The sequence below is a fragment of the Colletes latitarsis genome, chromosome 3 (assembly GCF_051014445.1).
Source record: "Colletes latitarsis isolate SP2378_abdomen chromosome 3, iyColLati1, whole genome shotgun sequence".
NCBI lineage: Eukaryota > Metazoa > Arthropoda > Insecta > Hymenoptera > Colletidae > Colletes > Colletes latitarsis.
The window spans coordinates 42,015,639-42,041,138 of NC_135136.1; the positions used below are offsets into that span (position 1 = coordinate 42,015,639).

The window sequence follows — 25,500 nt, forward strand, 5'->3', positions numbered from 1 at the left end:
TTTGCAGTAAAATAATAACATTCGATAGATCAGAGCTGGGTAAAATATAGTTTTCAAAACGAAGTAATATATTAATTCTAAGTCTGATCCAGTGTAATTGGACAAAAATATTAGTTCATTTGCATTACTACGAAAGTGGAAGTACAGTTTTATTTGAAATAATTCATTTAGGATCGTTTAAAATAGAAATCCTTGAAGTGTTCTTTTGAATAGTATTACGAGGTTGCTTGTTTAAAACGATATTTTAAATTTTTACCCAGCTCCGGTATCAACAGATTTATAAGGTGAATAGACCCGCGATTATTGACGATCACGTGATACTTATCGACGTATTTCGTTGGCCGTGGACGAAGAAATTGGTGGAATACGAAGATGGCTGCTACCACTGAAATATTAAATACTCTCGCAGAAACAGTAATTTTTCGAAAGAAAATGTAGAATTTCCTGGGTTGCGACGCGTTTCAGGTAATAGCCGATCTGTTCTCAGTGAGCCTGGCGTATGTTTGTGCGGCAATGTCCGAGCCTTGTTCGCGAAAATCGTGGGCGGTTACGGAGAGTCATTTCAACATCGACCACTCTAACTTGACATTTTGACAGGCGACAGACGTAAATATTGAGCCGAGCGTTCGATGAACGACTGTGTCACCAATTAAAAGTGAAAAAATTGCCGTGACGTGTTTAAAAAAAATTGATTTGTCGCGTTTAATGGTTCGAGAAATGATATTCTCTGTTTGTCTCACGGCACGATGTGCTATTTTCACATGTTATAAGAACTCCGATATGTTAACATTTCGAATGACAGCACGATAAGCTGAAACGGATCGAACGACCGCTCGTTAACGTTTACCACTTTGTATGGATTTTTTTTTATTGTTTTAATTCTGTTCGTTTTTGAGCGATACTTGTTGTATAACGGTACACAAGACTGAATATTCGATCATTTTTAATATTATCGTTGTGATAACGTACATTTGCGTTACTTTATATTTGTATATATTCGTATTCTTTCATGGATTATCGGTTTCCTGTATTGCTTGGCAATTTAAAAAGCTACAACTAGTTTCTTTTCTATAAAATTTGTACAATATGAATCTTAACAAATTATAGATTAGTATTTCGTGTATTTTATGTATATATATCTAATTTATAAATGTCACAGATGATTTCAAAGTATTCTAAATTGTTTGTAGTCAAAGTTTCTTTTGTGATAAATATTATACTTTTTATTGTATTTTTATCATTTTATTAATGTTTTGGAGTTGATGTTAAAAGAATTTGTTATATGTATTCTTACAAGATGCTTTATCTTATTAGACTGTATTTTATAAATACCATCAGTGTATTGAAAATGTAGGTTTCATTCTGTGAAACATATAAAATGTAAGAATTATAATCTGTGTAATATCCATCCTAACATGGATAATGTAAGTTCCAAATATATTAGAACTACTATGTTCTATTTAATGAAATATTAATTTTTGTATAATAGTGTTACATGTAACATATATTTATATCATTTTAGCAAATTTTAAGTATGAACATAATGCGTAAATTACGAGGGGGTACCAGTGTAGGAGGAATGGGTTCTAGCAGTGCTGGCAGTTTAGATGATTGTATGGGAACTACAAATCCTCAACATACTGCTTTGGGTCTTATGCATCTTAAGAAACTATTTTCTGAATATACCCATCCTCTGCATCCCCTCTCAGATGCTGAACGTGATGATAAATTATATAATATGTTGCCATTATTTTGCAAAGTAAGATTTCATGATTTGTATATGTATATGCAAAATTAGCATATATGTATAATGAATAATATAACTCATTTTAATAACAGAAATGGAAGGTCAATGAATATTACTTACCAAATTAAACAAATTAATTTTTAGGTATTTGGATCTAGTCCAGCGGGTGATATGAGTGAGAAGTTTTGGGATATCTTGGCATTTACACAACAAGTGTCTAGATTAATGGTATTCGAAATTAGAAGGAGGGCAAGTAATCAGAGTACCGAAACAGCAAGTTGTGCCATTGTAAAATTTTTAGAAATTGAAAATAGTGAAGAATCAAGCAATGGATGGATGTTATTATCTGCATTAAACTTGCTTGCAGCTGGTGATACTTCTCTAATACAGGTACAGGTGGTACAAATGCACTTTATTGTTGTAACTAATATACCCTATATTAATATGATTGGTATATTTTATTAGGCAATGACTACTGCTTCTGTTCCATCAACATTAGTAAAATGTTTGTATTTATTCTTTGATCTGCCTGAAATGATAGAAGATGAAGCTGATATTACAGATACAAATAGCGAATTTACTCCAAAGCAACGTAGAATATTGTTACAGAAAATATTTGTTCAAGTAAATATTCGGAATAAATGTTTTACATGTCTTAAAATTTAAGTAAACTTTTTTAATCAAACAATTAATCTATTTTAATTCACAGTTATTGGTGAGATTATGTAGTCATCTTTACCCAGCAGAAGAACTCGCTCGTAAAGATGACCTCACTTTACTATTCTCAGCAATAACTAGTTGGTGTCCCCACTATAATGTGATGTGGCGTAAAAGCGCAGCAGAAGTATTAATGACCTTATCCCGACATGGACTTACCCAGAATGTAGTGACCTACATCCACTGTAAGCATCATTTGGCTACTGTATTAATAATTTTATTACATGTTAAACAATAACTACTTTTATTATAGGTAAAGGATGTATAGCGCTTTGTGTCGATAATATGCAACGAGTACCTGAGCTGGCACCATTGGAAGTAGTAGAAATGTTTGTCACAGTATTTTGTTTCTTAAAAGATTCTAGCGAAGTTTCTCAAACGCTTCTGGATGATTTTCGGTCTTGTCAAGGATACATCTTTCTGTCAGAGTTTTTATTAAAGTAAGAGTCAAAAATGATTTGCTAATTCGGATACTATTGCTTATTCTAAATTTTATAAATATTTGTATTTTTCAGACACGCTCCGTCGAGATTAGAGCAAGATAGTAGAGCAGAAGCACAAGATGCTATTCGGAATTTAGTTCTTATGCTAGCATCTTTAACGATGTGTGGTCATACAGAATTGAAGCCGAGTCAAGCTAGTATGGGATCTTTATTTCAGATGTTTGGCTTCACTTTACCTCAACCAAGTAATAGAGGTATGTAATAATTTAAAAAAGAATCGCCTTATATCGTTAATGTATCTATAAGTATATCTTCTATTATGTATATTCCGTTCGAAAATATCGTGGTTATTACAGGAGGAAGTGTTCGAAATATTCAAGCATTTCAAGTATTACAGTCTGTATTTCTAAAGTCTAATTCACCGCTTTTATGTTGTACCATTCTTGATGCAATATCTAGCGTATATCACAGTGACAATGCCAATTATTTTATACTGGAGGGACAAAACACGCTGTCTCAGTTTGCAGAAAAGATTCATTTAAAAAATAGAGAAATACAAGAAAAGTTTTTTCAGTTACTGGAATTTATAGTGTTTCAACTTAATTTTGTGCCTTGTAAGGAACTTATATCTCTATCTCTACTACTTAAAACAAATAATTCAACTAGTTGCAGTATCTTGTGCATGGAAACGCTGCTTAATATACTCAGGTAAGATACTAACTAAATACCATTAAATTGTGATTTTGAAATCTTATCGATTTCAATAATCCTTTCAGACATAACAATATATTTAAAGATGTGTACAGAGAAGTAGGTATGTTAGAAGTCTTTGTTACGTGTCTTCACCGTTACGCAACTTTGCTTAAAGATAAGCAAGCTGCGCAAGATCAAGGATTAGGTAGGAATCACATTTTCACGTTTCCCGTTACTTCTGTTTAACTTCTAATTTCAAACGAATAAATCCTTTTTATTAGAATACAAAATATGCCCAGAAGATGAACGGTTGGGTGCCTTAGTAATGGAAGCTTTGACGACGCTATTAGCGGGCAACGTTCAAAATGCTAATGTTTTCAGAGAGTGCAGTGGAGCACGCTGTGCTCATAATCTCGTACCGTATACGGATTGTCGATATCAAGCCCTTGGCATTGTTAGAGAATTAATACTTAACGCAGGGGGGGACGATGACATGGCTACATTACTAGGCGTCATGCATTCAGCACCTTCCAATGCCTTAATCTTAAAGACACATATATTAAAAGTTTGTTTCTGATTACTAATATCGATCGTTCGAATTTTGAACAATATTATAAAACGTAATTTTTTTTTAGTCTTTATTGGCTTGCTTACGGGAATCTCACCGAACTAGAACTGTTTTTCGGAAAGTGGGTGGTTTTGTCTACGTGATGTCCGTTTTAGTGTCTTTGGAGGGTCAGTTGGGCACTCAAAGATCGGAGGGTATCGAACCTTGTAACGACGTAATAAAGAGAACACCACAGGAAGAAGCACAGTTACTGACACTTTTGCACGTTGTATTTCACACAATAAGTACAGCCATGAGATTTGAACCGGCAAACGCAAAATTTTTCTATCACGAGGTAGATTTTCTTTAACATTATTATCAATGCTTGTAGATTTTTAGTATCTTGTTAATATGACGGATCATTGTATAGATATGTCAATCAAGTTTGTGCGACACTTTACGACTTCTCGGATGTTTTTCGACGCAAACGAAGCTTACAGAAATAGATCTAATTCCAACTGCAAATTACCACAATATGTTATTATTGCTCTTTACCGGAAGCGTATTAGAACCCACATTTCCGGATGCCATGCCAAAGACTCTCGCATACGCATGTTTATTATTACGTCTTCTGTACGATGTAGCACTCGACTCTTTTGATAAGCCAAATTTGGCAGGTTTAGGAACGAGATCACCAAGCCATAAACAAAATAGCGTCGAGGTGATATAAAATTTATATTTTCCAACATGTAATAATTTTACGCGTTATCAATCCATCAAACTGAATCTAACATTTTGTGCTTTATTTTTAGCAACAAAAATCTTTCGATTCTCCGGGTAGTGGAAAGAGAACTGTTATAAATTCTTTAAATCTGAACCCTCCTACTTCAGAACCGATAGTAGTTCATCCTGGCATAGTTGTTGGAATGTTGCACTTGCTTCCATCAATCTCGGAAGTAACCAATCTGCAAATGGCTCTAGCTTTGCAATTGTACGTAGCAGAAATTATTAAAAGCCTGGTGCGTTCGGAAAGAAATCAACAAATTATGTGCGAGGCTGGAATGGCCGGTGAATTGTTATTAGTAGGTAGAATTGCATTGCAAGATGAAACACATCCTCTCCACCAACCATTACAGTATATAATAGAAAGACTCGCCGCACAATCTTTAGAGCCACGCGACTTAAGGTAAGACGCGAAGTGATTTTATTAAAAAAAATGTAGGATTAATTATATATGTTTATTAATTTCAGAGAATTTTTACGTTTGGGTGATCCATTATGTTGTATATCGCTCGATGACATTGAACCAAATAAACCTAGAGGTGGACCCGTGCCACTAACTCGTATTAAAACATTAGTGTCGATGACGACACCAAAGGATTTTCGTGCGCATGGTTCTTGTACTTTGCCACCTTTTGTAGAACTTGATATGAGTGCAGAAGGATTTGCATGTTTATATTTACCGAGCGTTGCACCTCAAAGTACAACCCCACCTACAGTAGTGGCTGCTGACAGTAGTGTACTTGGTGGAATCGGTTCAGGTGACAGATTGTTTCCCCCACAAACTGGATTAACTTATAGTACGTGGATATCTGTTGATAAATTTAGCGATTCAAGAACTGATCCTCACTGTGTAAGATTACTGACCTTAGTGCGTACTCCGCAATCAGCGAGAGATTTAATCTGTTTGACCGCAGTTCTTAGCGCTAGAGATAAAGCTATTATTGTATCTACACAAGAAACGCCGATGCCGCAAAATGTAGGTGAATGGGAACCAGAGGGAACTGGCGAATGTGGAGCAAGAGTCTGGTGTCCTGATTTACTTCACGAAGGGCAATGGCATCACATAGCTATCGTATTAAATCGTGCTGTATTAAAAAATTCAAGTTTCTCGTTGTATCTGGATGGTCAACATATTCACAGTCAAAAGCTTCATTATATTACACAAGTTCCTGGCGGAGGAGCAGCAAATTTGACTGTAGCATCACCAGTATACGGTTATATAGGTACACCTCCCTGTTGGCGACGCTATTCTAGACTGGCATGGAAGCAGGGACCATGCCACTTAGTAGAGGAAGTGTTTAATTCACAAAGTATAGCAACACTGTTTAAATTAGGTCCGCATTATATGGGTAGTCTACAAGCTCCACAGTTATCAGTTCAAGAACCTTTAATGCCTCTTGTTGCGGAAGAAAAAGTTGTATTTGGATTAAATGCTAAAGCGATGTCTCAATTAACATTAGCTAAAATTAGGAAAGTTTATAGTCGTGCTGATAATAAATCAATTGCCAAACAACTTGGTATGTCATCGCACGAAAATGCCACGCCTATCAGGGTTCTTCATAATTCATCAGGACATCTTAGTGGACCAGCGAGAGCACTGGGAGGCGTAGTCGTTGGGTATCTTGGTGTTCGAGTTTTCAGTCCTCGACCAGTGGCCACAATGATTGATAACGTCGGTGGATGTTCAGTGTTATTAGGTCTAATAGCCATGGCTCAAGACGTAGAATCTCTGTACGCGGCTGTTAAAGCATTAGTTTGTGTCGTGAGATCTAATCAAGCAGCTCAACAAGAAATGGACCGTCGAAGAGGATATCAAACATTAGCAATGTTATTGCGAAGGAAATGTCCTCTTTTAAATAGTCACATTTTGCATCTCACGTTTAGCCTTGTCGGAACGGTCGACAGTGGCAGAGAAACTAGCGCGATACCTAATGTTACAGCATTTCAAGATCTTTTGTGTGATTTACAAGTTTGGCACGAAGCACCAGGAGAACTGTTAAGATCGCTATTGGAACATTTGTATGAATTAATAGCAGAATCAAGCGAGAAAAGAACAAATTTACGTTTGATGAGGGATTTGCAATTGGTGCATAAACTGTTGCACATCTTAAGCGATGTAAAGCAAAGTACTACTCGGCAAATTTTACTCGCTTTACTCAGTATTCTACTAAGTCAACCGAGACAAGCTGATTTACTTTGGTTTGGTCAGTTTATTGTAGCTACATTGCCTCAATGTTCGGAAAAGCATTTAATCCTTCGAGAAAGCGAAGGGAATAAAGAAGGGGAAGGGGAGCATATACTTTTGCGAAATCGTTGTTTACAACTTTTGCATTCTTTGCTGTTTAATGGTCCAAAACCGAATGTAAATATGTGCGAAGAATTATCTAAAGTATTAGGTTTGGATTGGATATTACTGTTTCTTCAATCTGGCCTTCATAGTACGACAGTGATATGGGGATTACGAATTTTAGTAGCTGTTTGTTCTGTACAACCGATATTACAAAAGTTTAAAGAAGGAACCAGCAACGGTAGTTGGCTGCGTCATACGGATCACAACAAGATGGCATTAGCACTTGGTTGTCACCAACAAATGTCAGGTGGAGAGAATAAACCATCTGGTCTTCATGTACCAGGATTTCAACATTTGGGATGGTTATTACCGCAGCATGTAGACCTTGTTCCAGAGCTGTACTTTCTTTTTATTGCTCTTATGATGGGGCAACCAGTGAAATTATTGCCTACGGATTCGAAGGTCATCTTAAAACTTGATTTGGATAATGTTTGGAACTTCTTGTTTGGTGTCCCAGCAAACCACACTCTATCCACATTTGCGAGTAGAATTAATCTTTGCCCCGAAGCCGTAGTTACTCTGTTAGCTATGGTTCGAACAATGCTGAATAATTACTCGATTAATCCTGAATCCCTGCCAGACTGGTTAAGCGACTATCCAGTGACAATAATACAGTTCCTGTTCTTCCTCTATCATAATTTTACGGACTTCATGCAAGTGTTTATGTCTGCGGAAGTATTGGGCGCGTTGGCTGGTACTTTGTTTCCAAAACCTGCAAGCTCTAGTCAAGATAGCAGTGGAGCTAGTACTCCAGCAGACGAGCAAGAACCGGTATTAGTGAGATCTCCATCAAAGGATATCGGTTTGACGAATCATCCAGCAAAAAAGTTTGTCATGGACTTTTTACGAGTCATCGTGGTAGACTCTCTGTCTCTACCAGTTACTGCAAAATCTGCACCAGCTATTGATTTGGTTTTGGAAGCGTGGCCAGAGCATGCATCTACAGGACAGCAAACACGCTATCAAACGGAGATTCTATCTATTCTAATGGAGCATCTGTTAGCTGCCGATGTTTTAATTGGAGAACAAGCAGCGTTACCTGTAGTTCCTGGAGGATCAGTCAATAATATAACTAACAATGTATGTTATGTCGCAGCCAGAATAGTAGATAAATTGTGGCAAGGTATTATATACTTTTCTACATTTTTAATTGACAATATTTTGTTAAATATTCACAATTTTGATGTTTAATATAAAGGTGCTTTGACAAAAGATCCGCATGAAGTGTTCGATTTCATTGTCAAATTAATCGGACAAGCAAAACGACGGCCTGGCGTCGTCAGTATGGAAGGCCTTCATCATTGTCTGAACAGAACAACACTATTTTTGCTATCACGACCAACAGATTCAATAGCCGATCAAATGGCTGTATTAGAAGCATTGCATAAGCTCACGACTCACAGGTAGAATCGATGTCTGATGATTAGACCATTTTTAATTATACGATTGTAAGATATTCCATTGCAGATTATTGGTCTTCGGTGCTGGTAATCATGAGTTGGAATTCATTGGTTGTTTAACTTACTGTCTGCTGCAATTGACAACCGACGTAAAAATCGTGCTCGATAATGCAAAAACATCGTGGCACATACATCCGCAAGTCGAAGCCAGCGATGATAGGCTGACTTCCCATCAAGGCCATAACTTGATGGTTGTCGCTGCGACAAGAGTTTGGGAAGAGTTATACGTATGCAAAAAGCCTGCTATAGAAGAAGTTTTCAAAATTACTCTTCCGGCGCCTATAGGTAACGAACGTGCTCCCGAATTATCACAAGTAAGAGATCAAATGCACGAAGCCGCAACTAGGCTTTGGTTGAATTACGTTGTTATGGAGAGGAAAGCTTTGTACAGGGTCCCTTGGGAACTTCACAATCAAATACAATCGGTAAGTATTCAACGCACGGCTATAGTGTCTTTAAAGGAGTACTCGAATCTCAGAATTTTAAATATCGAGCTTTGGTGTGGCGTTTTAGAAAATTCAAAAGGTAACAGGAGGTTTGACGAGATTAGCAAGTCGAACGAAAGTCCGTAAAGAGGAATCTGTACGCGTTAGGTTGAGATTACACCAGAACACTGTAGCACAATGGACCGAGCAACACATTGCATTGGTCCGCGAGCTTGCTGCGGCAAAACGATTGCAATACATACAGACTAATCAACACACTCAACGATATGTGTATCAAGTAAGAATATAATTAAATATGAAAGAAAAATGGCAGAAAAAATACATAACGATGAATTTATTACTATTAAAATGTTGCGTAGGAATGGTTGCAAACGGAAACAGAATTAACGAGGGAACGCGGTTTGTGGGGACCACCGACACCTACCAGACTCGACAAATGGATGCTAGATATGACTGAGGGTCCATGTAGAATGAGGAAAAAGATGATGAAGAACGAACTCTTTTATATACATTATCCTTATCGACCCGAATTAGAACATCCTGATAACGTAAGTTACCTTTACTATGAAACAATCGAAACTAAGGAACTCGAAATTTACACGTTTCTACTGAACGCAGAAACAACTGAAGTATAAGGTTGCAACGAGTACCGACAGTAAGGAATATTACTTGAAACAACTTGGTAATTCGTCCGGCATGTTCGAACGAGAACGTGATCCTGTTATAGACGACACCCCGTTAAACGTAAATGAAACTTCTACTGAAAGTGAACCTCCAATGGTACCGTGTACGCTTGAACGTCATGCCAGTGAACCAGATGAAGCAACAGAGGATAATGAACAAGAAGAGGAAAATAATCAGACTGTTCCAGACAATCAAACTTTGATACGACTGTTAGAAGAACACGAGAAGGTTTGTTAATTTCCTCTTCTTATTGCAAATATTGCATGTCGTCTATTGTTTTAACGTTTTTGTACATTTTTAGATAAGTCACATGTTTAGATGCGCCAGAATTCAAGGTTTAGATACAACTGAGGGTTTGCTGTTATTTGGAAAAGAACACTTCTACGTGATCGATGGGTTCACATTGTTGAAGTCCAGAGAAATAAGGGATATAGAAAGTTTACCCGAGGCTTATGAACCAATTTTGCCATCACCGGGATCACCTAGAAGATCTAGAGCGATGAGGCAATGCTCGAAATTTAATTACGAAGATATCAGGTAATAAATCTTCAAATATACATAAATATTTAAATACATATGTTAATCCGCTGGGCTTTATAAGTTAATACGTATTATTTTACATTCTCCATTGCAGAGAAGTACATAAAAGAAGATACCTATTACAACCAATGGCATTAGAAGTGTTCAGTGGAGATGGTAGAAATTATTTACTAGCGTTCCCGCGTAAAGTAAGGAACAAAGTTTATCAGAGATTCATGACATTCGCAACGGCGATTGCTGACAGTGCCCAACAATCCGTGGCCGGTCAAAAGAGAACAGCGAACGTGGAGCAGGCCACAGGTCTACTTTCAAATCTAATTGGCGAGACTTCGGTTACCCAACGATGGGTGGTTCGTATTTTAAATAATATTATATTTTTCTCACCATATCCTTGTTTATGATTCACGAAAGCGACTGTTTTCCAGAGAGGCGAGATATCTAACTTCCAGTACTTGATGCATCTCAATACTTTAGCTGGTCGTAGTTATAACGATTTGATGCAGTACCCAATATTTCCATGGATATTAGCAGACTATGATAGCGAAGAATTGGATCTCACTGATTCAGCAACGTTTCGAGACTTCAGTAAACCTATGGGCGCACAAAGTCCAGAACGATTATTACAATTCAAAAAACGGTACACAAAATTAATTAATCCTTATAACTCACTAAACAAATAATTTAACATTTAATTTACATTAAATTCAGATACAAAGAATGGGACGATCCGCACGGGGAAACACCTCCTTATCATTATGGAACACATTACTCTTCCGCGATGATAGTATGTTCTTATTTGGTGAGGATGGAACCGTTCACGCAACATTTTCTGAGGTTACAGGTTCGTAGAATCAAATTGCCTAACGATTTAAATTGCATTGCTAGTTAGTAAATTGTTCTCTGGAATTATTGTTTAGGGTGGACATTTTGATCTGGCGGACAGAATGTTTAATAGCATAAAGGAAGCTTGGCTTTCTGCGTCTAAACATAATATGGCCGATGTGAAGGAGCTTATACCGGAGTTCTTTTACCTTTCTGAATTTCTCGTCAACTCGAATCATTTTGACTTAGGTGAATATACCATTTTTAATCTTGTTACAAGTCAAATTTTTTATTTTGCAAATTAAGTTTTTGTGATAAAAATAAAATTGAATATAAATTTTCTAAAGGTTCTAAACAGAGCGGCGTACAATTGGGAGACATTGTACTTCCACCATGGGCAAAGCAGGATCCACGTGAATTCATACGAGCGCATCGACTTGCTTTGGAATGCGATTATGTGTCACAACACCTTCACCAATGGATCGATTTGATATTCGGTTGCAAACAAAACGGCCCTGCTGCGGTTGAAGCTGTTAACGTGTTTCATCACTTATTCTATGAAGGCAATGTTGATATTTACAAGTACGACTCCTTTTTTATACATTTTTATTTCGTAGCAATATTTTAATAATTTGTTTTTCGTGGATTTAATTGTGGTATGTATCTTTCAGTATCGATGATCCTTTAAAGAAAAATGCTACTATCGGGTTTATTAATAATTTTGGCCAAATACCGAAGCAACTGTTTAAAAAACCGCATCCAGCCAAGAAGATGACCCAAAGGACTAGCGTTATTGATCCTGGACCAATCACACCTGGTTTAAGCATAACCACGTCCGACAAATTATTCTTCCATAATCTTGACAATTTGAAGCCGTCGCTTCAGCCTATCAAAGGTTCGTCACTTTCACCTTTCATATTAGATACTTTTGGCATATTTTGTACTGTTCTTCGTCTTTCTTTGACGTTGATAATTTATTTATCAGAATTAAAGGGTCCTGTCGGACAAATACTTCATATCGACAAAGCAGTATTGGCTGTTGAACAAAATAAAACGCTGATTCCTCCGACGTATAACAAGTACGTTGCATGGGGGTTCGCCGATCACTCTCTTAGAATAGGAAACTATGATAGTGACAAAGCGATATTTGTCTGCGAGGCCATGATGCAAAATAGCGGAGAGATAGTTGCTTGTGTTTGTCCGTCTTCCAAATTGATAGTAACTGCTGGCACAAGCTCCGTAAGTTATCGCTTAGATGTCACATTTATAGAGCAGATTTTTAAGACTTAAATCGCTTCGATAGGTTGTAACGGTTTGGGAATATACCAAGAGACAACTTTCTATCAAACAATGTCTGTACGGTCACACAGACGCTGTTACGTGTTTGTCATCAAGTCCAGCGTATAACGTGATAGTATCAGGATCTCGAGACGGCACAGCAATTATATGGGACTTATCTCGATGTCTGTTTGTTCGTCAACTTAGGGGGCACGCCGGACCGGTGGCTGCAGTAGCTATAAATGAATTAACAGTACGCTTATAGAACCATTACTTTTCACTCGTACGTAAAATGTTCTGAAGTCGAGGTTTCACTGTAACGTTACGTTTCTCAGGGAGACATAGCTACATGCGCAGCCACATGGTTGCACGTATGGAGTATCAACGGCGAAGAGCTAGCAAGTGTTAATACGTGTGTGGGCCGAGCAGATAGGATGCAACAAATTTTGTGCGTCGCGTTTAGTCAAACTCACGAATGGGATTCGCAGAATGTTATTATGACAGGATCCACCGATGGCGTGGCTCGTGTAAGAATAACACTATTTATTATAGTATTATGATTGAGAGAAATTGTTGCGGGTATATAACAAAGACAAACGAATGATTTAAAGATGTGGTCGATGGATTACGTGCAAGTGCCTGCAGAAGAAGAGAAACCAGAGGAAGTTGCAACCGCAAAGGAGAAAAACACGAAGTTGAACAAAAATGAAAATCAGAACGAAACTACGAAGAAACGAGTGCATGAATTAGTTAAACAGATGAGCATATCTGCCGAAGGATCAGGTAAATAACAACGAAGACAATATTGTTGCGATTGTGTGCATTCATTTGTTGTTTATATTCGTAGCAATGCTTGCAAAAAGCGGCTCGGAGAGCAGTCTCTCCGAACCCGAAACTTCTAAAGAAGCATCGAGATTGCACGAAGAGAAAGAAGAATGCTCGGACAATGAGTCGAGCAACGGTTCCAGTAGCAAACCATCACCGCAGAATAATACATCTACCGTTGTGCTTCGAAGAAAAAGTCGTGGAAATCCAATGTTTCGAAAAAGTGAGGGTGGTGGACGTGCGGATAGTGAGGGCACACAAACAAGGTAACATGTACATCTACTTCGATGCTTCTCATTTACAGGATACATTCGCAATCATTATAGCAACGATCAAATTATTTATACAGCGAGTCATCCAACAATATCGGGGATTCTGAAGGGGCATTACGGGCTAGTAAAAGCGATACAAGCTTAACAGACAGTTTCGTCATGGTCTCTGAAGCTGACACAAAACCTAAGAGAATCAATCCACAAAATATTTTAAGAGATGGTTTTAAGTGGCAACGGCAATTAGTGTTTAGAAGCAAATTAACGATGCACACCGCGTATGACCGTAAGGATAATACGGAACCAGCGTCTATAACAGCTCTCGCAGTGTCAAGGTGACAAAAAATAAAATGGATTTCTTAAAAGTTCTAAATTAGAGGATCTCTCTAAGCGACTCATTATTAATTAATTTGCAGAGATCATCGAACGGTGTACGTAGGAGATACGAGAGGAAGAGTTTTTTCATGGAGCGTGTGCGAGCAACCAGGACGCACGGTTGCCGATCACTGGCTCAAAGATGAAGGAGCAGATTGTTGTGTTGGTTGTGGAGTTAGATTTAATCTTTATGAAAGAAGACATCATTGTCGCAACTGTGGGCAAGTCTTCTGTTCAAAGTAAGTTAGAAAATGTTATGCAAATTATTAGAAATTTTTGTTACGATTCGCTTTCGTTCCTATTTTTATGCCGGTGCAAAATCCGCGTGTTCGTAATGCGCATTATATTTGTCCATACAGATGCAGCCGATTTGAATCGAAAATATCGAGACTCGGAATTTTAAAGCCTGTTAGAGTTTGTCAAGGTTGTTATTCGTCATTACGCTCTCAACATTCCGCCGAGAGCAGCGCTTAATATAACACTATATTATACAGTTTCGTGTAAGTAACCGGTTCGAGGGTGGTACAGTTCGAATATGTACATACATAATCACGGGTACCTCGTCTATGTCTTTACCCGTAATTTTTATGCAAAAGACACACGGAACGCGCCTTTACCTTTCGTTTTCCTATATCGAACGACACGTTTTTACTTGCAACATTTGCATTTCTACGAGCGATGTCGGGAAACTAATCGCTGCTGCATTTCAATTTTTCGTGCAATCGTGACCTTCAGTTCCTTCGGATTTCTAATCGTGCAGACTGAAGTTATTGTTTCATTTCTTTCTCCTTTCTATTTTTCTTATCATACAATTCTCTCATATACGTTTGCGGAATCCATGAAATTAGATCTAACATATATTTTTCACTTAAGATTTAATTATTCTGATGAACTGGGATATTTCCTAGGAATAAACGGCCTGTTTAGCTTCATCGTCAGGTTTGTGATCGATGAACTTCTAAAGCCGATAATTGCAAAATTTACATGACATCGGGAATTTACACATTCCGAAACGCCGATACATGGCTCTTCGTTCTTTAGTGTTTCTGAATCTTGATCGTTTTCTGATACTTTTTTACGTCGCGTGTGTGTTTGTACTTTATACAACGGAGAATAATATGTACAGTTGTCGCCTTCTGTTGTATATTTGACGTAAATGCTACACTTACTTTCGCTTTTTTTTTCTTTTTACTGAAAAGAGATGATCGTCGGATCATTTATAAACACGATCATGTATAGCGGAACTTATTTAACACATTTAATCTGTGATTATTTTCTTTCCTATTTTAATTTAATGAACATATATGATCAATAAATTTCAAGCGTGATCATTGATAATTATATATAATAAACAAATAACTAAATATATATATATTTATATATATATATAATAGTATAACATTGCATAGATATATGCACAATGTTATACTATTTAGGCGGCTAATTTCTCTCTGTCGGAACGCTTACATTGTTTCCCGTGTCTGACTATATTAGGTAATTATTGTTAATATTTATTTTAAATTATAGTAGAATAGTATAAAAGATGTCAATATTGTTAATGGAAAAATATAAGATTTAATATTTATCAGATTTACAAAAAAAAAAATTATATATCTATACCGTGTATTATTTGTACTGCTACTCTTTTGTATTACGTTTTATCTATTATTGCTATTTCATAAAATGTTACTCGTTTCTTTTTACGACAACGTCGTGTACATAATGCAGTAATAATACGCGGTGTGATCGATTTTAGGAATTGTCGATGATGTATAATTTATTATTGCGTCGTAAAAAAGGCAGGTCTTTTATTTTTCCATTTTATAGGATTGAATAAACGTTCAACAGCCTGAAAAGTCAAGAATACATGTATTACGATTCGAAAAAAAGCAAGATTACGCAGTTGCAGTGCACCATTTGTGACCGCTGCCTCTACAGGTATAAAACTCGTAACTTTATAATAGACAATACCTTTAATTACGTAAAAGTGTTATTAATTGTAAGCCGGTTGAATGAAACCAATAGACTCTAAAACCAACAGTAATATATTCTAAACAATGTGGTAAATGTGGAATACGCTCGTTTGTTCACACAGTTAATATATATTGTAACCGTATCTGTAAAATTAATCGTGGAAACAGAGATAAATTACAAAAAAACCGTGTTCTTGTATAAGCATTTTATAGAATTTTGGAACTGCGAAAAATCGCAAATACACAATGTATTTTCGTTGAAGATTGAGTTTATTTAACGATTAAGAAGAATATTTGAACACCGACTAAACGTGCAACAGAATTTGTATAAATGCGAAGATCGCGGTATTAAATGAAAAAAAAAATTGTCTCCCTGTACGAATAACAAATTCTACCATTTGTATTCTATCAATACACTTCCATTTTTCTAAAGGCACAAATTTTATAAAGAACGAGGGATAGCGTGATGACTAACAAATTGAGAACGTGGGGAACGTTAAGTACACTGCAAAATGTTGTTTTAACATGGTACTTCAATGTTACTAGTCGAATACATTATGAGCACAATGTTTTACGAGCATCCTTTCAGGAAAAATGTGTTTGATCCGAAGGTCAAAACGTAGGAATTCAGAAAATGTGGGTGAATTTCAAAGCAACACTAAAAAAGAATCTCTTAATTATGCAAATACATAAAAAGAGTTACCACGTATCTTATGCTACTAATATGTGTGTCATTATTACATGCCAGTTCTAATAAAACATTGCCAATTATCCTTATTTTTGTACTCCTACATATACACAAACAAAACAAAGCTTATACTTAGTTCTGCATTGGAATTGGAAGGCTTGCAATCAACAACAATCAACAAATGTTGGCACTGATACCATAAAAGGTTCTTTTCTCACTTTTTTTTAAAACTGAGCCAAACTGATTTACAAAAACGGCCGTGATCAAAGTAAAATCATTAATTGCATGAAAATGTATGATTTCATTAGGAATTGTTGTAATGTAGATAATATAATTGGAACGAAATAATTGTTTTATCATATTCAGAAACAAGAATAATTTCTAGTCAGATATATTGAGTATCTATTGTATTAACCTTGATTCAGTAAAATTCTATTTTATGATTTTTAACAGTATTATTTGTATTTGTATTTCAATGCATTGGTGTCTGTGTACCACATGTATTATAAAATAGATCTTTATATACAATTTATTGTGTATTTTATTACATTTTATTACAATCAAGGAGGGCAATGTTCAACATTAAAACGTATTTTAAATTGTGCAATTATTGCGCTACACAATATCGAAGGAGGGATTAAAAGAGTAAACTTGCATAATATTATGTGCGTACATTATATTGCTCGTACGCGTTATCAAACTGATAATATATGCGTATGAATGATACAATATATGCATACATACTAAGTGATATAAAATAAAATTAATTTCTATATGTATTTGACAATATTGCTTTCCTCTTATGTGTATATAACAATATTTTATAATACGATTTAATTTGTTTCGATTCTTTTAAGTTTGTTATCATACGAACTCCAGTTAGAAATGCGTTGTGTAATATGTGTATAGCTATAATGAGTATATAACTTCTTAAAGAGACTGTCAAAAAAAGTCGTTTTGTCAGAATGCATAAAACTGTATTTTCTCAAGCATTAGGAAAAAGCGGGCCGCTATTAGCTTTATGTCATGTATTAGAGTTTATGTAGTTCCGACAAACTGACGAGGCATATTCGACTTCAAATTGTACATATATAGAAATCTATAAAAAAAAACAAAAAAAAAAAACAACATACAACGTATAATTCACGTAAAGTTGTATAATAAGTAGAATTTAGAAAATCATATGTGGAATATCCTAATAACCAATGTTAAGTACGGGTATGTATGGATTCGTACGTGTACGTGAAAAATACCAATCATCATCATACATACATAGATATATATATATATACACATATGTATATATACATAATAAAAAAGATATTTTTAGCTTTAACAATTATTTATTACTTTCAGCATAGAAAAAGATGCAAAGACACAAACAAGCGATATAGATGCTATATCAGAAATAGTACGCTTGCAGGAATTTATTAAACATCTGATAATAGAAAATGAAAGTTTAAAAAAGTATGTTTTGAACGTTATGTCGTTAACGGAGAATCCACGCCTGCACAAAATATACGAAAGAAATCTAATAAATTTGCAATCTATGGTTGCGAATGTAACAAATGATATTAAATAATGTATATATACATATGTATATATATATATACATTGTTATAGGTAGCTAGTTCTATTATACTGTTAGTTGATATTTAAAAAATATTGTATAGTAGATTCTGATCTGTATAATTACAGTGAATGGGCCAAAGTTGTAACAAATTCATTTTCTTCTTGAACCTGTCCAACAATGTATAAATACGGGCATTTGAAAAGTTAGCCATCTCTCATACAAATAGTGTTCTAAACTTTATAAATGAACTGAACTTTGTGTGAAAAATCGGTAAAAAATGTTTCATCGCGAGAATCACGAATTTCGACTATTTCGGCTGGACAAATTTATATTATTAGGAGAATATTAGGAGAATTGAGAGCCTTACCGCAAAATTACAGCTTAGACTTTTTTACAGCAGGCCTGATGCTTCTTGATTCTGAATGGATGAAATTTTCTACTACACTTGTTACACTCTACGAGTTGCGAGTGATATTCCTCCCAATTTACATGAGGCAGGTTGAATTCTAGAATAAGAAAATTATAGCGATTATTTCATGAACAAGTTAAAAAAAAATATTGGACGCAAAAACTTTGAGCATTTTAGTTTACCTTCAGGCAATGGAAGTTCTTTTTCAGTCTCCATTATAATAAAGGATGTTGGTAATGATACTTCAGAGATGTTGCGTGAACTCACGTCGCTATTACTGTTAGGCGGCGTTCTGGGTAATTCGTATGTAGGTTTCATAGGATTAAAATCATTTTCTCCTACAAGCATAAATTTTTAAGTACACAAGTAATTGCAATTACTACTTGAACATAATTGAATTTCTTACCTATTAAATTAGAATTTGCATTATCTTTTCTTCTCATCTCATTGATTGAACTCACTACTGCTTTGCTTTGATTGTATTTTGGAGTTGTCATACCTTGTCCTATATTTGGAAAATTTTCACTTGTTCGTTCTTCTATTTTCAATTCTTCATTCATACAAACAAGTATTTCATTAGAACTACACATTCTCAATGTTTCTTCTTTTATTTCTATATCACTCTGTTTTTGTTTCCCTCTTTTAGTATTGTTTCTCTTAGACCTATTTTTTCTTTGTGTTACACCACTTTGACTGATTTTGTCATTAATCTCTATATCTTTTCTGTCTTTATCTTCTTTTTCTTTTTCTTCATCATTTGAAACAGATGTTACTTGTTCAGAACTATTAAAGTATGATGGTAAAGTAAGATATTCTGTAGAAGTTGGGTTGTGAAAAATATTATTTGAACCAGAGATATCTTTATGGAATGTGGTAGTAACAGAGTGTTCCAAATTTTCTTTATTTTGGTCTGTATTTTTCTGTTTTGAAAAAATTATATTTTTAATTTAATGTGTGATTAAATATAAATTGTATAAGTAAGTACAATTATAAATAGAAGAAAAAGTTATTTACCAGATTTTTGCAGGAAACACTATTGCATTTACACAATTCACCACATGAAACACCTTTTTTTAAGCATCCACATAATTTATTGGAACAGCTTTTCTTACATTTGCAACCATAGATTGCAAATTTATTTGATTTCTTTTGTACATTTTGTGCAGGTGTGGAAGGATTGTGTATATTAGTTTGATTCTCTGTCAACAACATAGAATTAAAAGCATACTTTTTTAAACTTTCATTTTCTATTGTCAGATGTTTGACCAATTCCTGCAACCGTACTATTTCTGATATAGCATCTATATCACTTGTTTGTGTTATTGCATCTTTTTTTGTGCTGAAAGTAATAAATAATTGTTAAAACTAGAAATACCTTTTTATGCATAAATAACAACTATGTAATTATATGCAAAACACGACGCAGGAGGAGCATTTGCTATGTGTCAAAAAGCATCGCATGGCAGTTAAAGCATTAAACTTATTTAACGATTTATAGAAAAAGGCATAGAAGTCAGTGAACTACAATACCTTTTAGCTTTTGTCGAGCGAGACATTTTATGCACTCGAGAAGGCGAAAATTACAAAATGCAAGCAATAAAGGGCTCGTAAGTTTCGACGCACTTTGGCACATACAGAAGTAGCGGTTGAAACACTTGAAAGTTGTTTTTCAGATTCAAATTCTCGATCATGGAGATGGAGCCACTGTAGAGGAAGGGAGGATAATGGTATGTTTCCATGAGCCGGTTTTTTTAACACAAATTTACGATAATGGAACTAGCGTAGTCTAAAAAACTAAACCCTATGTTTAATGGCATGGGGGCATTTAATACCTCGAACCGTGCAAAATAGTACGAAAAGCAACGAATGCTGCTATTGTCTCGTTGCTTCTCCCACCACTCCGCATGATGCGAGGTACTGAGGCCTCCACGCATGTTGCCACCCCCCACTTATCCTATATGTACATATGTGATATTGCATATATTAGGTCAATTAAAAGTAGTTTGATTTATGTCGTGTTTGGACTCATTTTAATCGGAAAAATCTAAAGAATGCATTGGTACGATTTTTAGAAAGATAACATGATAACTAAGAAAAGTAGAATTTTATGTATTGGATGAATATTTTTTCATCATAGCGGCATTTTTTATATACCGTATTCTAAGTCGAAGAACAACGTCTTAATTTTAATTAAAGCATACCTATTATATAGAACCGATGTAGAATCCAGCCAAAACCGATATATCTATAACAGTTACAGCATCTACTCACACAAGTGTCCCGATCAGACGTACCATAGTACTCAATAAGGTCTATACTGGGGGTGATTATTAGCTACCCTTGGTTATCCATTGGGCAAGGCACCTGTAACGGTGCAAAAAGGTCAGCACGGTGATCTATACATAACCGGAATCGTCAACGATAGAGTTTGGGCGTACGTTTAATATTCGTAGTGAAAGAAAGAATTTTTCGATCGATCGTATTATATTGTTATAAAAAATTCATAAAGATACTGTCTGTTTTGTCGCCACGAAGGTGGCGTAACCCCTCGACTGATCCCGCTGAATTTCTTTCGGGGAGAGATGAAAAATACGAGCCGAGACGTGGATCAGAGCGAGGACTCAATTCCTTCTTTCTTTTAGCAGTGGTGTCTGAGGCTGCACGATTAGATAAGACCTCGGTTCATAGTGCGTTCGAGATTCAGAGCGCATAAGAGTCCAAGAGGCTCGAGGACCGGCCTCAGTTAAAGCTGTGTGTGCATACCGGCGAATTCATTCGGCGAATCGCGAACAAGTTCCCCAGCCGCTGAAACGGCGACGAGCGTCTCGACGCGAGTGTCTCGCAACGTTACGCGCGCTCCGCGTAATAGATCTTCGTTCGAAGTTGAAAACGTCCGCGCGCCTCGCGAAGTGCGATTGCTATTGGATTCACGAGGCTGACGCGGTGGAAGCGAATTATTCCGACGATCAGTCATGCCCGAGATCGAGATATGAATCCGTGGCCCAGGAGGGAATCGTGTGACGAGACGAGCTCGGATTGATCGTAACTCCGAAAGCACTCGCGAGTACGTCTGTTCAGCCGCTTAAATTTGTCTAACCGCTGGTAACGAGAGCAAAGAGACTCAACGATGCCAGCTTGCACCAGCGAGAACATTTCAAGACAGTGGTCCTCGAGCCCGCCGATTTCGAGGAGCAGCAGCATGTCGCCGCTCATACCCAGTTCACCACTGTCAACATCGCCGCCATTGGTCTCACCGATATCGACGTTAAAGCGTTCGATGTCTAACGTTTCGAATTCTTCGAACCTGTTGAACGGTTCCCCGTCGTCCAACAGCTCGGACGCCCCGACCGTGATATTTTCGCCGCGACGCCGGCAACAGCAACAGCATCAATCGCAGAGGATACACATGTGCTACCAAGCCCAACCGACACAGGGACAGAATCATAATCGAAACGACTCGTTGCTGCTGAAGATACTAAGCGCGTACATTGGCGTGTTGTTCGGGATAGTTCAAGGAATCGTAAGCGTGATCAGTTACGCGATATGGGCGCCAGCGCTCTGGGCATCCGTATGGGTCTACATGCTGTGGGTAATTTTTCAATTGCCTCTAACCGCCCTGAAATGGTTCATCACCGTACTTCACACACCCGCTTCCGAGAGGGTACGCAACAAACGATGCGTACTAATCAGCGGTGGAAGCACCGTGCAAACGGTCCACCTTGCCCGAAATTTCTACAAAGCCGGTGCCAGGGTGGTGATATGCGAACTGGACGGTCTGTTCGGTTTGGCAAAGTTCTCGACCGCGTGCTCCAAGTTTTACACGATACCGAAACCCGGTCCCGGAAACGTGATCGAGTACATCAAAGCTTTGAGGGACATCGTCCAAAAAGAGAAGGCTGCCTATTACATACCGGTCAGCTCTAGCAACGCGGCTTATTACGACGCTCTGGCGAAGACCTACTTGGAGGTAATGGGTTGTGAGTGTTTCGTGCCCAGTGCTAGCAAGGTGGCGGCTTTGGACGATCCCTTAGAGCTTCTGGAAATGTGTCACACGCTCGGACTACCCTTGCCATTCTATACGGTTCTGCGTTCGCAACAGGACGTCTTAAGACTGTACGAGCAGAACACCTTCGCCAGTGGCAGATATCTGATGCTGGCCGCTGGACCGGCCGGGATGAGGGACAGAAACAAGATAGTACTGCCCCCGACCCTCAGAGAGTTCCGGAATCAACAGCACGAGATCGCCGAGAGCAAACCGTGGCTGGTGCTTCGCGATCCAAGCGGCAAACACTACATCACCTGCACCACTGTGAAGGATTCGAGGATCGTGGCCAACGTGACCTGTCTGGTGGACGATGAGCGGGGTTTGATCCCGGAGGAACGACCGGAAGTGACGCAGTGGCTGGACAAGTTTTCCAGAACATTCGGCACGCGGATCAACGGCCACATGAGCTTCAAGCTGGCCGTGATGGACGATGGAAAGCTGGTACCGATCGGATGTCGGGTAGGTGTGAGCCTCCCGTACATCTGCCACACGGGGATTCACCCACGATTGGTGTGGAAACCGTGCAGACATTTTTCCAGACAGAATTCAGGGATCATGCCCACGGCAGACAGATGCTTCCTACCGGATGCAGCGTCCAATGCCCTGAAACGGCCGACCGGGGAGACCGTACCCCATTTGCTGGGTACCGTGCTCGATAAACGGGAAGCTTTGTTCACCTACTGGGACCCGTTGCCCTATTGCGCTTACTATCATCTTCAGCTACCGTTTAGGCGCTTGGCAGGCATGATCAGGGCACAGCCGGCCCAGCACAATCCACCGTTGGCGGTAGTGCAGTAACCGTTAGCTAACGCTTACACGAACTCTAACAGAGTCTGTTTAGGAGCAGAGTCAGAGCAACGGCCGTTTCGATTGCTCTTTGAGAGACACAGTGCGGAGCAACCTTCTCGCGAGCGAAGGTACCTAGGCGTAAGTCTAATTTGCCAATAAGATTTTGTACAGTGATAGGGCTCGGATTTACCTAATCCAGTGATTATGATTCGGTGGGCGTACGGTTAATAATTCACGAGATATTTGACGAATGTTTTGACGATCGTTTCGACAACTGTGCGTCTTCGAGATGTAGATGATGTAGATGTGACCGTCCATGTTGATTCGGAGATCAAGTTTGTTTGGAGGAATGTTCCCGCGAAGAGTTTTGAAACTTGGTCACTTCGAAGTCGAAATCGAAGTCTTCTGAAACAGAAAATGATCGATTAGGAAACATCAATTAACAGATTATAATTTGCGAGTGAATTTAAGGATGAAACGTGGATAGAAGTTCGGTTACGACCGAATCCGACTCTGGATTCAACGTGGTGGTAGCGATAGTTGAGAATGAAACTCTTTGAGCGTTCAATTGTATTGCGTATCGTCGCGTGTAAATAGTAGCAGCGTGGATAATCGGTCCAATAATACTATGCGCCACGCTTATTCGTTTGCGACGTACGTATTTTTTATTCCTTTTCTTCGTTTTTCTCTCAGCGCTCGATCGACATTTCTTTCTCTTTTCTCTTTTTCGTTTCCCCGCGCGGCGAGCGAGTCGACTTTGAACTCTCCGCTAGATAAATAACGAACACACGACCGATCTGCGTACACGCGCACGCCGAAAAACGTTTTTATATTTAATTTTTTTCCCACCCCGTCGCGTCAAGCGCGGTAAGTTGTAAATAATTGTGACCGTGGATTGTAATTTGCGACAATTAAGTATCTCCTACGGACGCGCGAAGATTATCGGAAAACCGTGTGGCGATTCCGATTCTCGAGAACAACGCGACCTTGCAGGATATCTGTATTTATAGTATTTTGATATTTTATAAGAAGTCGGACAATCAGGTTTGTGTAAATACGCGTTGCAGACATCACGATGTTGGCGAGTCAATAAATACATTTTTTAACTTATATCGTAGATATTCGTCTTATGTATATCCCTTAAGAATCGATGAATCGAATCATTCTGATGGGCGTGTGTAGAAAACGCTCGAAAGTCGGGACCACTCTAAAGTTTGTATGAGTTCATGATGCACCATTCACGACAAACAGCTTCGATTGGACGCGCGAAAGAGCTTAATCGAATTTGCTCGTTTGCGCGAGCGAAGCTGTAAATAATGTTCGTTATAGATGGGAGTGTGACCCGGAGGGCAGCCACAACTTAACGGACTTTGAGTGACTGGGGTCGCCAGTTCGAGAGATGCTGTCGGCATTATCGTGCATCTGCTTTTCTCCTTTCGTCTCGCCGATTTTTCTCGCCTCTTCCATCCCGACGAATCGTTATCGTCGTCAGCTGTTGTCAGCTGTCTGTGTAATTTTGCCACTAATCTCTGCGCGATTCCCTCCCACTTTCTCCCCAATAATAATTATCGCCGAAACGAGCGGGATGCGGTTCGAGAGAAATGACGTATAACATTGGGTCCAACGGAAAGTTCGTGTGTTTTTATTTGAAATAAATACTGTATTGTTTTCGCGAGAAGTGATTTATTTAATCAATGACATAATTTGCATTAGTCTCTGTTATTTTCTCTCACCGTTCTATGGATCTTTTAATACCATATGCGTAAGATAGTGTAAGGTGGTTTTCTGGCCGTCTTTTCAAAGATACGAGACGCGATCGCGTGAAACTTTCCTTTCGCTGAGGGCAAAACATCGGATACAATCGTAAATATCGGGAATACGACCAACGACGGATGAAATACGAGTCGTTTTCGCGACGAAGAGGAACAGAACGCGGAGATTCGAAGACGCAGGAGCGATGTGTGTAACGCAATCTTATCATGCGATAATATTGAAATGCAGTTCCTTGGCGACGGCCGGTGAAATAAATCAATACGCAAGCCGC

At 37.9% G+C, this 25,500-nt stretch overlaps 3 protein-coding genes across 8 annotated transcripts; 2 read left to right on the top strand and 1 right to left on the bottom strand.

Moving 5' to 3' along the window:
* Positions 1–141: 141 nt before the first annotated feature.
* Positions 142–16,723, top strand: Bchs (WD repeat and FYVE domain containing 3 bchs). Of its 3 annotated transcripts, none has more exons than XM_076762708.1 (35): positions 382–465; positions 1,315–1,424; positions 1,523–1,759; positions 1,892–2,137; positions 2,213–2,371; positions 2,457–2,649; positions 2,718–2,904; positions 2,980–3,161; positions 3,264–3,615; positions 3,684–3,805; positions 3,882–4,165; positions 4,236–4,502; positions 4,578–4,868; positions 4,960–5,333; positions 5,399–8,403; positions 8,479–8,683; positions 8,748–9,165; positions 9,254–9,463; positions 9,546–9,734; positions 9,805–10,098; positions 10,172–10,407; positions 10,505–10,760; positions 10,836–11,047; positions 11,119–11,251; positions 11,328–11,481; positions 11,580–11,814; positions 11,904–12,127; positions 12,218–12,471; positions 12,536–12,763; positions 12,846–13,037; positions 13,122–13,293; positions 13,358–13,601; positions 13,685–13,939; positions 14,021–14,218; positions 14,339–16,723. In XM_076762708.1, the coding sequence occupies exons 2-35, from the start codon at positions 1,416–1,418 to the stop codon at positions 14,451–14,453; spliced, it is 10,332 nt and encodes a 3,443-aa protein (XP_076618823.1). In that variant the 5' UTR covers positions 382–465; positions 1,315–1,415; the 3' UTR covers positions 14,454–16,723. The 3 variants fall into 3 exon arrangements, with proteins under 3 accessions (XP_076618824.1, XP_076618823.1, XP_076618822.1); XM_076762707.1 differs by having other exon boundaries at positions 408–853; XM_076762709.1 differs by lacking the exon at positions 1,315–1,424 and having other exon boundaries at positions 142–465.
* A 401-nt stretch (positions 16,724–17,124) lies between these two features.
* Positions 17,125–21,190, bottom strand: LOC143340574 (uncharacterized). Of its 4 annotated transcripts, none has more exons than XM_076762718.1 (7): positions 20,824–21,190; positions 20,153–20,326; positions 19,637–19,961; positions 19,029–19,542; positions 18,805–18,960; positions 18,581–18,719; positions 17,125–17,739 (listed from the first exon to the last, which is right to left on the bottom strand). In XM_076762718.1, exons 2-6 carry the CDS (start codon positions 20,176–20,178, stop codon positions 18,595–18,597), a joined length of 1,146 nt encoding a protein of 381 aa, XP_076618833.1. In that variant the 5' UTR covers positions 20,179–20,326; positions 20,824–21,190; the 3' UTR covers positions 17,125–17,739; positions 18,581–18,594. The 4 variants fall into 4 exon arrangements, with proteins under 4 accessions (XP_076618833.1, XP_076618835.1, XP_076618831.1 ...); XM_076762720.1 differs by lacking the exon at positions 17,125–17,739 and adding an exon at positions 18,020–18,380; XM_076762716.1 differs by lacking the exon at positions 17,125–17,739 and having other exon boundaries at positions 18,020–18,719.
* A 458-nt stretch (positions 21,191–21,648) lies between these two features.
* Positions 21,649–24,566, top strand: LOC143340573 (uncharacterized). Its single transcript, XM_076762715.1, has one exon. The coding sequence runs from the start codon at positions 21,750–21,752 to the stop codon at positions 23,463–23,465; it is 1,716 nt and encodes a 571-aa protein (XP_076618830.1). The 5' UTR covers positions 21,649–21,749; the 3' UTR covers positions 23,466–24,566.
* The last annotated feature ends 934 nt before the right edge of the window (positions 24,567–25,500 follow it).